We start from the raw sequence: 11552 nt of genomic DNA on the forward strand, positions 1-11552 counted from the left end.
CAATGGTGCTCAGAAATGCCCTTAAATCTGATACTGCAGATGTGAAATAGGACAACCTTTGTAGAAATGCTCTTTTCCAGAAACAGCCCTTCTTTTTGCAACAATCTGGACAATAAAGTGAAGCTAGCAAGTTTCCTCTGCTACCAGAACAGGATGTTCTACCTTTATTGGAGCTGCTGCTCCATGGAAGAAACCAGTTGTGTGAGAAACCTGCTCGGATGACAAATGCATCCAGGACAACGGGAGAGTGCTAGAGGCTTCTTCATCTCTCTTGAGTTTTAGGCAGGGAAGTGTCTGGACAGGCTTCCAAATTTTCTCATTCCAAATCCAGAACCTTTCCAAATAATCAGGTTTTTCTTGCAATCCATCCACACTCACAAAAATTTTACACAGACATATTTTTTTGTAAAAGAGAGGGTCCTGAAGTGATCCGTTCTTGACACAGGCAACAATTGAGAGATTGTACTTTAAGGAAGACAGACTACACAAAATGCCTCGTATCTATACAGTGAATATTGACTTATCACGAAACAAATACTCCACATATACATGGATGTGTGTTAATAGCATGTTACACAAGGTTGCACTTGGGGATTATTCTTCCTCCTGCTCAGTATTTTACAGCAATTTCCTCAGAGATCAGCCACTTAATATTTTGGATTATGGAGTCTGCTGTAGATACAGTTATATTAAAGATAGGACAAAACCAGGCACATTTTACACAAATTGAGAGCTATATCTGAACTCTCCAAACGTTTGAGATCTCAGCGTATGCGGGTATTTCAAAAAGCTTTATTATTCCAAGTTCAGCGCCAGCTGCAGAGAATGGATTCACATCCAAATACATATATTAAAATGCATACACTTCTTGATAGAAAGAAGTTTCAGAACCTGGCAGGGCTGAGAACAACACATTTTGTGTGCTGCCTGACAATTAATTGACAATTCATTTACAAATCAACTCTATTGTTTTTTTGGTAATTTAAATATGATCGTTGGCAAAGGAGAAAGAGATGGGGAAGTTCCAGAGGGAGGGATACAGTGAAAAAGAAGAAAGCTCTGGTTGTACAATATAACCTTGACACATCATTACACACAAACTCAAAATTTAGCTTTTAAAAAAGGAGGGGGAGATGGGCGTGGAGAAAAACAACAAAACAAAACAATAAAAGAAACAGCAGCTGTTTCTACGTGATGTCAGAGAACAGGTGTGATACAAATCTCCATACCAGCGCAATCATATTGATCTCCCGATGATGCACGCATGAAGCACATGTGCTAACGTTATTGACCCATCCGGCATCTCATTTCCAGGAATATGGCCTGAAAATGCCTCTCTAATAGTTGAAAACATTTTCAGGATAAACACGTATTGGCCAATTTTGGGGGAAGAAAAAGAGAGAAAGAAAGAGAGAAAAGAAAGAGAGAGAGAGAGAAAGAAAGAGAGAAAGAAAAGGAAAAGAAGAGAAGAGAAGAGAAGAGAGAGAAAGAAAGAAAAGAAAAGAAAAGAAAAGAAAAGAAAAGAAAAGAAAAGAAAAGAAAAGAAAAGAAAAGAAAAGAAAAGAAAAGAAAAGAAAAGAAAAGAAAAGAAAAGAAAAGAAAAGAAAAGAAAAGAGGGAGGGAGGGAGGGAGGGAGGGAGGGAGGGAGGGAGGAAGGAAGGAAGGAAGGAAGGAAGGAAGGAAGGAAGGAAGGAAGGAAGGAAGGAAGGAAGGAAGGAGGAAGGAAGGAAGGAAGGGAGGGAGGAAGGGAGGGAGGGAGGGAGGGAGGGAGGAGGAAAAAAAAAGAAAGAATAGCAAAACAACAACAACAACAACAAAACATAAATTTGGAGGGGGGGGAAAAGGGGGGGAAAAAAAAGAAGAAAGAAAGGTGAGCCTGTGTCCCAGCGGCTCCGTGCTCGGGACGGGCGGCGGGCGCGGATTGCGGCGCAGTGCCGCCCGCGCGGTGCCCAGGGCCGGGCCGGGCCGCTCGAGGCGCTGCGCTTCTGCCGTCGGGCGCTGCGCGGTACTCTGTCCGTCCGCTCCGGAAGGAGAGGCGGCTTCAGAAGTCTCCCTCGCGGCTCCGGGGTGCTGCTGCGTTAATTGTTAATGCCATCTGCCATTAGAGGGCACTGCGCAACTCTGCATTCAGCGCTCCGTGCTCGGAGGGAGAGGCAGGGACAGCGAGAGAGCGGCACCAATTCGGGGGAAAGATTTAAAAGGATGCGGAGCTTCCGAAGGGCTGGATATGCCTGGGCTCCAGGCGGGACGGTGGTCGTAATGATAACAAACAACAACAACAATCGAAAAAGGAAAAAAAAAAGGAAAAAAGAAAGAAAGAAAGAAAGAAATGAGACGAGGTCAATCATTTACCAGTCTGCCGCTTAATGCGTGTGACTGCAGGTGGCACCGGGGACATTGTGATTCATGCCCACTTTCAAAGCGGGACCCGGGCCCAGGCTGAGGCACCCAAACAACTGTCTTCTAATATTAGCACGGCTGTATTTCTGGATCTATTATAGTCTGTCCAGACAGATCCCATTGTAATGGGATCTTTTATTAAAAGATTAGCACTATCTCCTGCAGTTGGTGGAAAAAAATCTGTTATCGCTAAGTTATTTGCAGTTGTGGGGAGGGGGCGGGCGGCGGGGGCGGCGCGGAGGAGGGCTCGGGGAGGGCCGGGGGAGGCGCGGGCGGCCGCGCGCACCGGGCCCTGACCCGGCACTGTCCGGGCATTCCTGTCTGCATACTTCGCAGTCTGTTGTGCTTTGGTGGCTCAGAAAAGCGAAAGAATCGAAATTTAAAAGGCAGCTTTTGAATAAACAATACCATTTTCCGTTAAGTAATCGTTTTGTATAAAAGGAAATATCGCCTACTCAGTTTCATTCAGCGGTGCCAAAAATGTTATAAATGAGCGACCGCCAACTTTTCTAAGAGGAGAATAATGCCAGACTGTGCTTAATAAACTAGTGCCCTAGAAGTTCATTATCGATGTTGCAATCTCTTCTGATTCTGAAAGGAGACCGCCTACATCGCCCCCGTTCCCGTCTCGTCCTCCCGGGCTCCCAGTGAAAAGGCCGTCACTTGGGCAGAGCCCTACGTACTAAACTTTAAAAGGGAACTTTTTAGTTCCTTTTATTTATTTATTTATTTATTTCGGTGCTCGGCTGATCGCTCTCCCTCTCGGGTTTCTGCGGGCCGAGCCCCACCGCGCCACCGTCGGCCGCCTCCCGCCCGCGGCGGCCCTGCTCAGCTCCGCTCCGCTTCGCGCGCCGATGGCAGCCGCGGAACCGCCGCGGGGCGAACCCCGGTCAGGAGCTGCTCCCGAGCCGCGTCGCTCCCCGCGCCCCGCGGCGCCCCCCGCGCTGGGACCGCGCTCTGCGGCCGCGGAGGCTGCGCGATCCCCGGCCGTGCCGTGCCGTGCCGTGCCGCCGCCGCGCGGGGCTCCGCGGGTGCGCGCCCGGAGGAGCGCGCCCGCGTGTGTGCGTGCACCTCCAGCAGATAATTGGAGAGGGTTTCCAGAAGGTGGAAAATGTCACCTGATTCACACTGAACTTTTTAAATCTCCCCACCCCCGAGCAGACACACACACACATTAGGAGACCGCCCACCGCAGACAGCTAAGACCCCCGTATAGATTTAAAGAGAGACTGCATTCAGAGCCTGACGTTCATTCAATAGAGCGATCATAAGCAGGCTGGCTGGTGCTCGCTCCGTCTCTCTACTCCCCTTCACGCTGTTCCTGTCTCTCTCTCACTCCCTGCTACGTTGAGGATGTTAAATCAGAGGATCCACCCGGGCATGCTCGTACTCCTGATGTTTCTCTACCACTTCATGGAGGATCACACAGCGCAGGGTAAGACCACAGCGTTTATTCGGGAGTGTGTTTTATTATTAGTGTTGTTATTATTACTCTTATTTTCCGTCTTTCGTGCGCTGCTTACTTCGCTGCGGTGTTACACGCCTCTCTCCAAGGTCCAACCGGACAGAAGTTAGCAGCGGACGCGGGACTGCTCGGGACGGGGCGCAGAGGTGTCACGTAGGTTCCCCTCGGACCGGACCTTCCCTGCTCCGCATGGGCACGGAGGGCACAGGAGGATGTTTCTTGGCACTCGTGATTATGCAGCGTGAATGAGGAGCAGCATCGCGGGGAACTTTTCCTGCGCTCATGTCCCGAACGAGTGCTCAAAGTTTGTCGGTAATTTAGCTCAGATTTTTATCTCGCCTTCTGACAGAAGGGGAGGTGATGTGGAGCCCTGGGCGCACAGCTGACACTTTCAGAAAGCGGTGGTGGTCATTTTCCGGGCATTCCCTCAATATTGGGATTTCCTTCCCTCCCCCCACCCCCTTTGTGTGTGTGTGTGTGGGAATAAGTGTTGTAAATTCTCCTGCTATGAGGAGTGTGCCTAAATAAGTTTGCTTACTCTTATTATCCTTTCCCATGCGAACAAAACAATCTTGAACCTGATAGTGACAATTCTTAAGAGCCCTCTTTCGACACTAGGAAACACTGATTTTCAGTTTGGGGTGTTTTTGGTTTTTTTTCACCTGATATTGACTGTGTCCCAACCTGCATGTCGGACTGCTGCTGGGTTTTCATTTTTTTCCCATTTCTTCACCCCTCCCGACCTAAAGCAAAAGTTAATGTAGGCAACTGTAAGACGCAAAACTTTTTTTTTTTTTTTTCTTTAAGGGCGTTGTTTGTTCCATGTTTTGTAGCCGGGGGAAAGGGGGAAGGCTTGGGGGGGGAGGGAGGTGTTCCGCGCGCCCAGCGGCGCCCCGGCGGGCCAAGTCCGGCCCTGGTGCGGTGCGCTCCGTCGGAGGAAGGAGCAGGATAGAGCCCTCGCTGGATGGGCACCAGAATCAATTGGTATCGAGTCGCTGGAGGAGTCACATTGGTTATTCACGAGAGGCTTATCCCAACCCAAACTCTACAGCTAAAATGGAGGGGGGAGGGGGGGGTTGCTTGGACTCATGTTCTTGGCTTGACTCCACGAATAACAGGGATACCAGTGAAAAAAAAAAAAAAAAAAAAAAAAAACACTCTATCCGGTTTGAGGACAGTGCGCTTTCCTCTGAAACGCTCGCGGGAGAAACAGCACCTCCAACTTTTCCAACTTGATCGATTCTGAAAAACTCCGCAGGGAACTCTCCCTCGGGGTGCCCTCCCGTTTCGTGTACTTCGCCCACTTTATTTTTGTTTTTTCTGGTCTTTGTTGTCGGAGGTCTGCTGACTTATTTTAGCCAAGGGAAGACGTTTGTTAATAGAACCAGCGAAATGTGGAGATTTCGAAAGAGTTCGCTCACAGCGAATGTTCCCAGTCGGTGCGGATTGCAAAACGTGCTGGGGCTGGGGTGCGTGCGGCACTAACACAATGCTGCCGGGCGGCCGCGTCGGAGAGGGCAGGGGGAGGAGGGAGGAACTACAAGCGCGACTTTCTTTTTATTCCCTTTTAAATGCACATCCTTTTCAAGCCTCTGTCACGTGCCGGCAGTGCTCCTTCTGCTCTACATATGGAGTAAATACCTCGGAAAACTGCCTCGTGCTGTTCTGATCCGGTCTTTTTTTCTTTCCGATTTATATATTATTATTGTTATCTCACCCAAGCGGGCCGGGCCAACTGCGGGTTGTGGAACGGGACAAATAAAGCCAGCAGTCCAGCAAAAGTCCGTGTGAGGCGCGCGCGGTGCCCGTGCCGCTGCTGGTCCCGGCACTGACCCGGCCCGGTCCGCCCCTGTCCCCCGCAGCTGGGAACTGCTGGCTCCGGCAGGCGCGGAACGGCCGCTGCCAGGTCCTCTACAAGACCGACCTCAGCAAAGAGGAGTGCTGCAAGAGCGGCCGCCTGACGACCTCGTGGACGGAGGAGGACGTCAACGACAACACGCTCTTTAAGTGGATGATTTTTAATGGGGGAGCCCCTAACTGCATCCCGTGCAAAGGTGAGAGGGCCGGGAGCCGCGGGTGGCTCGGGGTTGGGGTGGGAAATGAGGGCCTGCAGACGGCAGCGCTGACGTCGTGCTGCCCACCACCGAGGCTGGAGGGCTATCCCAAAGCAGCGCCAGGGATAGGGGGACTGCTGCTTCTCATCTGTGAAGGTCAGTGTGAGATGGGGAGGAGGCTCTTTGTGCGTGGCCCTCCTGGCTCCAGGGTTTCTGTCTATGTCAGTTTCCTGCATGGTAGCAGTGTGTGTGGGGGGGGGGGAAGAGGGGGAGTGCTTTTATGCCTGGGGGTCACGGTATCTTTTTTTCTTTGGGCACTTTTGACACCAAGTCTCTTCTGCACACTTGGTACTAAAGTGGTGCCTCTTTCCTTCCATCAGAAACATGTGAGAACGTGGACTGTGGACCTGGGAAGAAATGTAAAATGAACAAGAAGAACAAACCTCGGTGTGTTTGTGCTCCGGATTGCTCTAATATCACTTGGAAGGGCCCTGTGTGTGGCTTAGATGGGAAAACCTACAGGAACGAGTGTGCCCTTCTCAAAGCCAGATGTAAAGAACAGCCCGAACTTGAAGTCCAATATCAGGGCAAGTGCAAAAGTAGGTTTGCAAATCTTATCCAGTCTCCATCAAATGGCATAGGATGTGTGTCTGAGTGTAGGGAGGAGGAGCTGACATACTTCTCCACAGTAACCAGAGCGTTGTTCCAACCACGCTCACAGACCAGGATGTGGGTGGATTGATTGAGAGTTATCCACAGTTTAGCAGAACTTGTGTCCCTCATGCTACCCTGAGATGGAAAGGTCTCCAGTGGCCCTTAAACGAGGACCGCTGCCGAAGGTTTTTGTCTGATTGTTTGTGTCGCCCATGCACTCCTCCCTAGAGTGCCCACATCTTCTATTAATCATTTTTTGTTTCCATCTTTATTTCAGAGACCTGTAGGGATGTTTTATGCCCAGGCAGCTCCACGTGTGTGGTGGATCAAACTAATAACGCCTACTGTGTGACATGCAATCGAATTTGCCCTGAGCCTACCTCCCCTGAGCAGTATCTCTGTGGGAATGATGGCATAACTTATGCCAGTGCGTGCCACCTGAGAAAAGCGACCTGCCTGCTGGGCAGATCCATTGGATTAGCCTACGAGGGAAGATGCATCAGTAGGTATCTCGGTTGGAGGGATAAATGAAGGGGGAGCTTGCAGACTCATCTGTTTCATCACCTCGTGTGGAAGTGGATGGATGGATGGATGGATGGATGGATGGATGGATGGATGGATGGATGGATGGATTGTTGGAAGGGAGAGGGTGTCAGGAAAGGAGGGAGGGACAGAATAAGTTTGTGCTTTGGAGCAGGTAAGACTCCCAGTAGCCTTGGTTTGTTTTCCCCTCCAGGAGAAAGTAGAGCCAGAGTGAGTTGCTCTAGGTAAAAAAGAAAAAAAAGAAAAAAAAAAAACTGCAAAAGGGAGTAGAGGGCTGGATCCTGCTTCTCTTGCTGTCAGCGTGGGTGCTGACATTAGTGTCTAAGAGTGAAGTATCCAGCATTAGCTAGATGATGATATGGTTACAGCAAAACAAGGTCATGATGTTCAGTGGATCTGGATTCCTGGAAATAATTGTCTTCAAGTGATCTTAACAAAGCTTGCCATTAATGTAATTGGAAACATCTGATTACTTTTTCCTCTTCAAAAATATTACAGAGTTTGGGGACAGTTAATGGGTGAATATAGGAAAATAACCTCTGTGCATCCTGACATTTTGCACTGTGATTTTGAGAAAAAAGAGAAAGTGAAGTATGTTGAAAGGAAGCAACATTAGGGCAACCTCTGCCCCTCCAAATTGAGATGCTGGGAATCTCAGGCTGCTTTTGGTTGGCACAGCCTGAGGTGAATTCCCTTTCCAGTCCTGTAGACAGCAGCTTTATGTGGGTTAGTTTAAAAATAATTGATCTGGAAATGCTGAATGCGTTGACAAATTCTCCACTTATCACTAATTTGGTGAGCTGAATTTCCACTGACAGCAAATGGAGCAGGAAGACCCTGTGCAATAGGCAAAAGTAATTCCGTACAGCTAGGGCCAAGCTCCATTGGCACGGCTCTCCTTCAACCCCAGTGTACAGACGGGCAATGGTGTGTGCAAGGGTCTGCTTGATTAAGACGGGCAAGAATCATCCCAGCTACTGCATTTTAGCTTTGTCTATTCATAGTTCATTGGGGGAAAAGGAGTTTGGGGCTGGTAGGGCTTGCTTTTCTTTGTTTCCTTTGTCTGTTCACTTACCTTGAGTATTCCACATGCATTTTTAGAAGCAAAGTCCTGTGAAGATATTCAGTGCAGTGCTGGGAAGAAATGCTTGTGGGATTTTAAGGTTGGCAGAGGTCGATGTGCCCTCTGTGATGAGCTCTGCCCTGAAAGCAAGTCAGACGAGGCAGTCTGTGCCAGTGATAACACGACTTATCCGAGCGAGTGTGCCATGAAAGAGGCAGCCTGCTCCATGGGCGTGCTTCTAGAAGTAAAGCACTCTGGATCTTGCAACTGTAAGTGAGATTTTTATCTCTTCAGACACCTAAGGCTTCTGAAGGCAATCCCTATTTAATAAAGACTTACGTTGTTAAAGCTAAGAAAGCTCGATTTAGAGATTCAAGGTGGTACATGTGCCACGTGAGTATGGGTGTATCATGCGCACACTTTGGTTACTGATAAAAAACAGTAGATCTCCAACAACCAGTGTGCTTCAAGTTGGGGTGTTGGGTCTTTACTGAGGACAAGTCATTTTATCAGAAAGGGGTTGCCCTAGGAGCATAATTCTAGAGATTTTTTCCTAATTTGTCTGCTCTCATGTGCTTTGCTGATTGCTTTATTAACACTCGGTAAACTCTTAACTGTCCAAATGAATGAGACTGAGGGTAGCACATGGGCATCTGGTTTAGCACAGTTGCATCTACTAACTCTGAATGAAGGACAAAAAGTAGTTAAACCTAGAACACAAGAGCGCTTTTTATTTGATTTCAGGAATCTGCCAATAAAACCTGAGCCATTGATTCTTCAGAACTTTCTGCAGTTATGACTTCATAGATTATGTATAAAAACCCTTATTGCATAACAGCAGATGCCAAAGAGCATCTCACTACAAGTCGCATAAAATGCAACGCTGTATTATGGCTGTTCAGAGGGCTTTGAAAACATGCACTGAGCTGCTTCTGCGCTGTTGTTGTCCTTATTTAAACAACAGCTCCCCTGTATTCCCCATCTAGCCATTAATGAAGACCCAGAGGAAGAAGAGGAAGATGAAGACCAGGACTACAGCTTTCCTATATCTTCCATTCTAGAGTGGTAAAACTTCCATCACTATGGGGACAGCCATTGGGCACGAAATCAATGTCCATACTGTAAATAAGTGTATGCTTATTTATTTTGGGGAGAAAAAAAAAAAGTATACATATAGTTGAGTCTCGTAGACATTTATTTATACTGTGTCATGTTTTATAATTTATACATAAAATGTCTGGTTGACTGTACACCTTGTTTTTTGAAGAAGTTTATTCGTTACGGGAAGAGCAGTGTTATTTATTGTGAGGTCTCTTGCTTGTAAAGTAAAGCTTTTCTTTTTTCTTGTGAACTATGAAAGTCCATTCCTTAAAACTTACCTAAAAAGATGGTTTCATCTTTTTGTTTTATTGGGGTTATCTTTTTTCCACTTTAAAAAACTTGCATGTTGGTTTCTGTTATGTTTATTTATTGGATTTTCTTCTTGCCGGTTCTGTACATAAAAGACCCCTCGGGTTTTTGTTTACAAGGAATCTTGACTGACCAAAAGGCGTTGTAAATGACTTAAATATACTTCTAGGGTGCAGTGAGGCGATCTTTAAGGAAACTTCTCCCACTTCACTTTTCTCTGCTTCTGATCACATCATATCCTGATGTGATCTCAATGTGTTCTGCATATATACTGTACTATAAGAATTCCAGACCCAAAGAAATCGGATTATGAAGGTTGTTAATAGCTACAGGGCTCACTGTAATAAGAATAAAGGTTTTATTTTATTTTTATTCTTCTCTTTTGTAACATGCGTGTTTATCAGGTGTTTCCTTTAAGATGGTCTTGCAGTACAACCTTCAAAGTTTTGTTTTCCCAATCAGTGTGTCACTAAAAGTTATATCAAAGCTTTATCAGTTCAAGTTTCTTGCTTTTCATAATACTTTTTTTTTTCTGATGCAATTTTATATTTTCAAACATGGCGAGTTAAATATAAATTCATTTAAATATATAGTTTTGTACTTTTCTACCATGTAAATGTGCACTGTATATAAAAGTTATAATGTGTATTTGTAAATAAGTGATGAGTGAAAAAATAAAAAATGGAATTTTCCCTAGATGCAGTCTTCAACTTTATCTTCTAAAGGGGTTCTGGTGCAAAGAGGATCTACCAGTAGTAGGGGAATGGAAGCTGGTTCCCTAATGTAGCACTAAAATGCACTGACTAAGGCAGTCTAAGTAAGCTTTCCAGTTACTTATATTCACAAAACCCCATTTTTCAGACAGAAGAAACGTCTCCTGTCTATTTATACTGCTTCATTTTTAATCCAAGAACTCTGATGGATAGGAAGAGATTCAGCATTTTTGTTTCCCTCCCCATCCCGAGAATAAAATATGTGTTGCTTCTTGGGCATCTTTAACTTGTGCATTTCTAGGAGGTTTTGAACAGACACTTGAAATTTTGCTAAGATTCAGATCCATGTTAGGGGGCTTGAAATTGTATAATCATTTTAGATGACTAATAGAAAGGGCAAATGATGGCCTCGTTGCCCAAATTCAAGATGTGTAACAACTACCACAACAGACAAAAAAAAAAAAAAAAGAGACATCAAAGAGCACATTATCACTTGGAAATTCATCACTCTTGAGAGGAAGGTCAATTCAGAAATTCTGTTTAGTGAACCAATATTCAGATTGGAGGCACTGTTAAAAGTGGATACGGCTGCAGGGAACTCAGAGGAAAAGTAGCCATAAGCACAGCAGAAATCAAAATCGTTTTGTACGTTCCCAGGGTTAGAGTTTTCTCTTAAACAAGGCTCCACTTGTCAAAATTTCTCTTATCATGCTGCACAGAACTTAAGAAGTTACTTAAGCACCGTAGTAAGTAGTGTTTAAGCACTTTGCTGAGTTGAGGTTTGAAGCAGAAATTCACTTACTCGTTTTGTTTGAATATAAATCATGTTCCTGCTATAGTCTTCTGTGTATTTTTCACTATACAGTAAACTGTAATTTGTTATGGGTTGTTTAGCATTACCTAAAGCAAATATAATTTATTCATCTGTGAAGACTACAGACATGCATTCATAATATTATATTCAAAATGATAGCAAAATTCTGCCCTTCCTCTTCCTGTTGCTTCATTTAGACAAGTAATCTCTTTGGAAGGAAGAGCATGATGAGAGGAGCAAAGTGAGCAGGATTTTAGTCTCCTGAGGGCAATGGAATCCAGAATAAAAGAGAATGAAGGCTGGGAGAACAGTGGGATAGAAACAGACCCTATCTGAAAATCTCTTGGGGAACTAATGAACTCATGACAATGAAATAGAGATGAAATGCTTAATAGATGTGGTGAGTATCAGAAGAGATTTTTCTCAAATTCAAACA

General features: G+C 45.8%; 1 protein-coding gene across 3 annotated transcripts; it reads left to right on the plus strand.

The window, feature by feature from the left end:
* Positions 1-3073: 3073 nt before the first annotated feature.
* FST (follistatin) lies at positions 3074-10285 on the plus strand. Of its 3 annotated transcripts, none has more exons than XM_085213547.1 (6): positions 3074-3835; positions 5728-5919; positions 6300-6518; positions 6851-7075; positions 8218-8448; positions 8924-10285. In XM_085213547.1, coding segments are annotated over exons 1-6 (951 nt in total). In that variant the 5' UTR covers positions 3074-3753; the 3' UTR covers positions 8926-10285. The 3 variants fall into 3 exon arrangements, with proteins under 3 accessions (XP_085069673.1, XP_085069671.1, XP_085069672.1); XM_085213545.1 differs by having other exon boundaries at positions 3080-3835; positions 9166-10285; XM_085213546.1 differs by lacking the exon at positions 3074-3835 and adding an exon at positions 3842-4177 and having other exon boundaries at positions 9166-10285.
* Positions 10286-11552: the final 1267 nt, after the last annotated feature.

Source organism: Meleagris gallopavo, chromosome Z (assembly GCF_905368555.1).
Source record: "Meleagris gallopavo chromosome Z, MGAL_WU_HG_1.1, whole genome shotgun sequence".
NCBI classification, from domain to species: domain Eukaryota; kingdom Metazoa; phylum Chordata; class Aves; order Galliformes; family Phasianidae; genus Meleagris; species Meleagris gallopavo.

Bases quoted from the DNA above. Each gene is read 5' to 3' on its own strand.
- FST (XM_085213545.1), top strand. From the start codon at position 3,754: ATGTTAAATCAGAGGATCCACCCGGGCATGCTCGTACTCCTGATGTTT. The intron at 3,836-5,727 runs GTAAGACCACAG...TGTCCCCCGCAG, and splicing joins GGAGGATCACACAGCGCAGG to CTGGGAACTGCTGGCTCCGG. The intron at 8,449-9,165 runs GTAAGTGAGATT...TTCCCCATCTAG, and splicing joins GCACTCTGGATCTTGCAACT to CCATTAATGAAGACCCAGAG.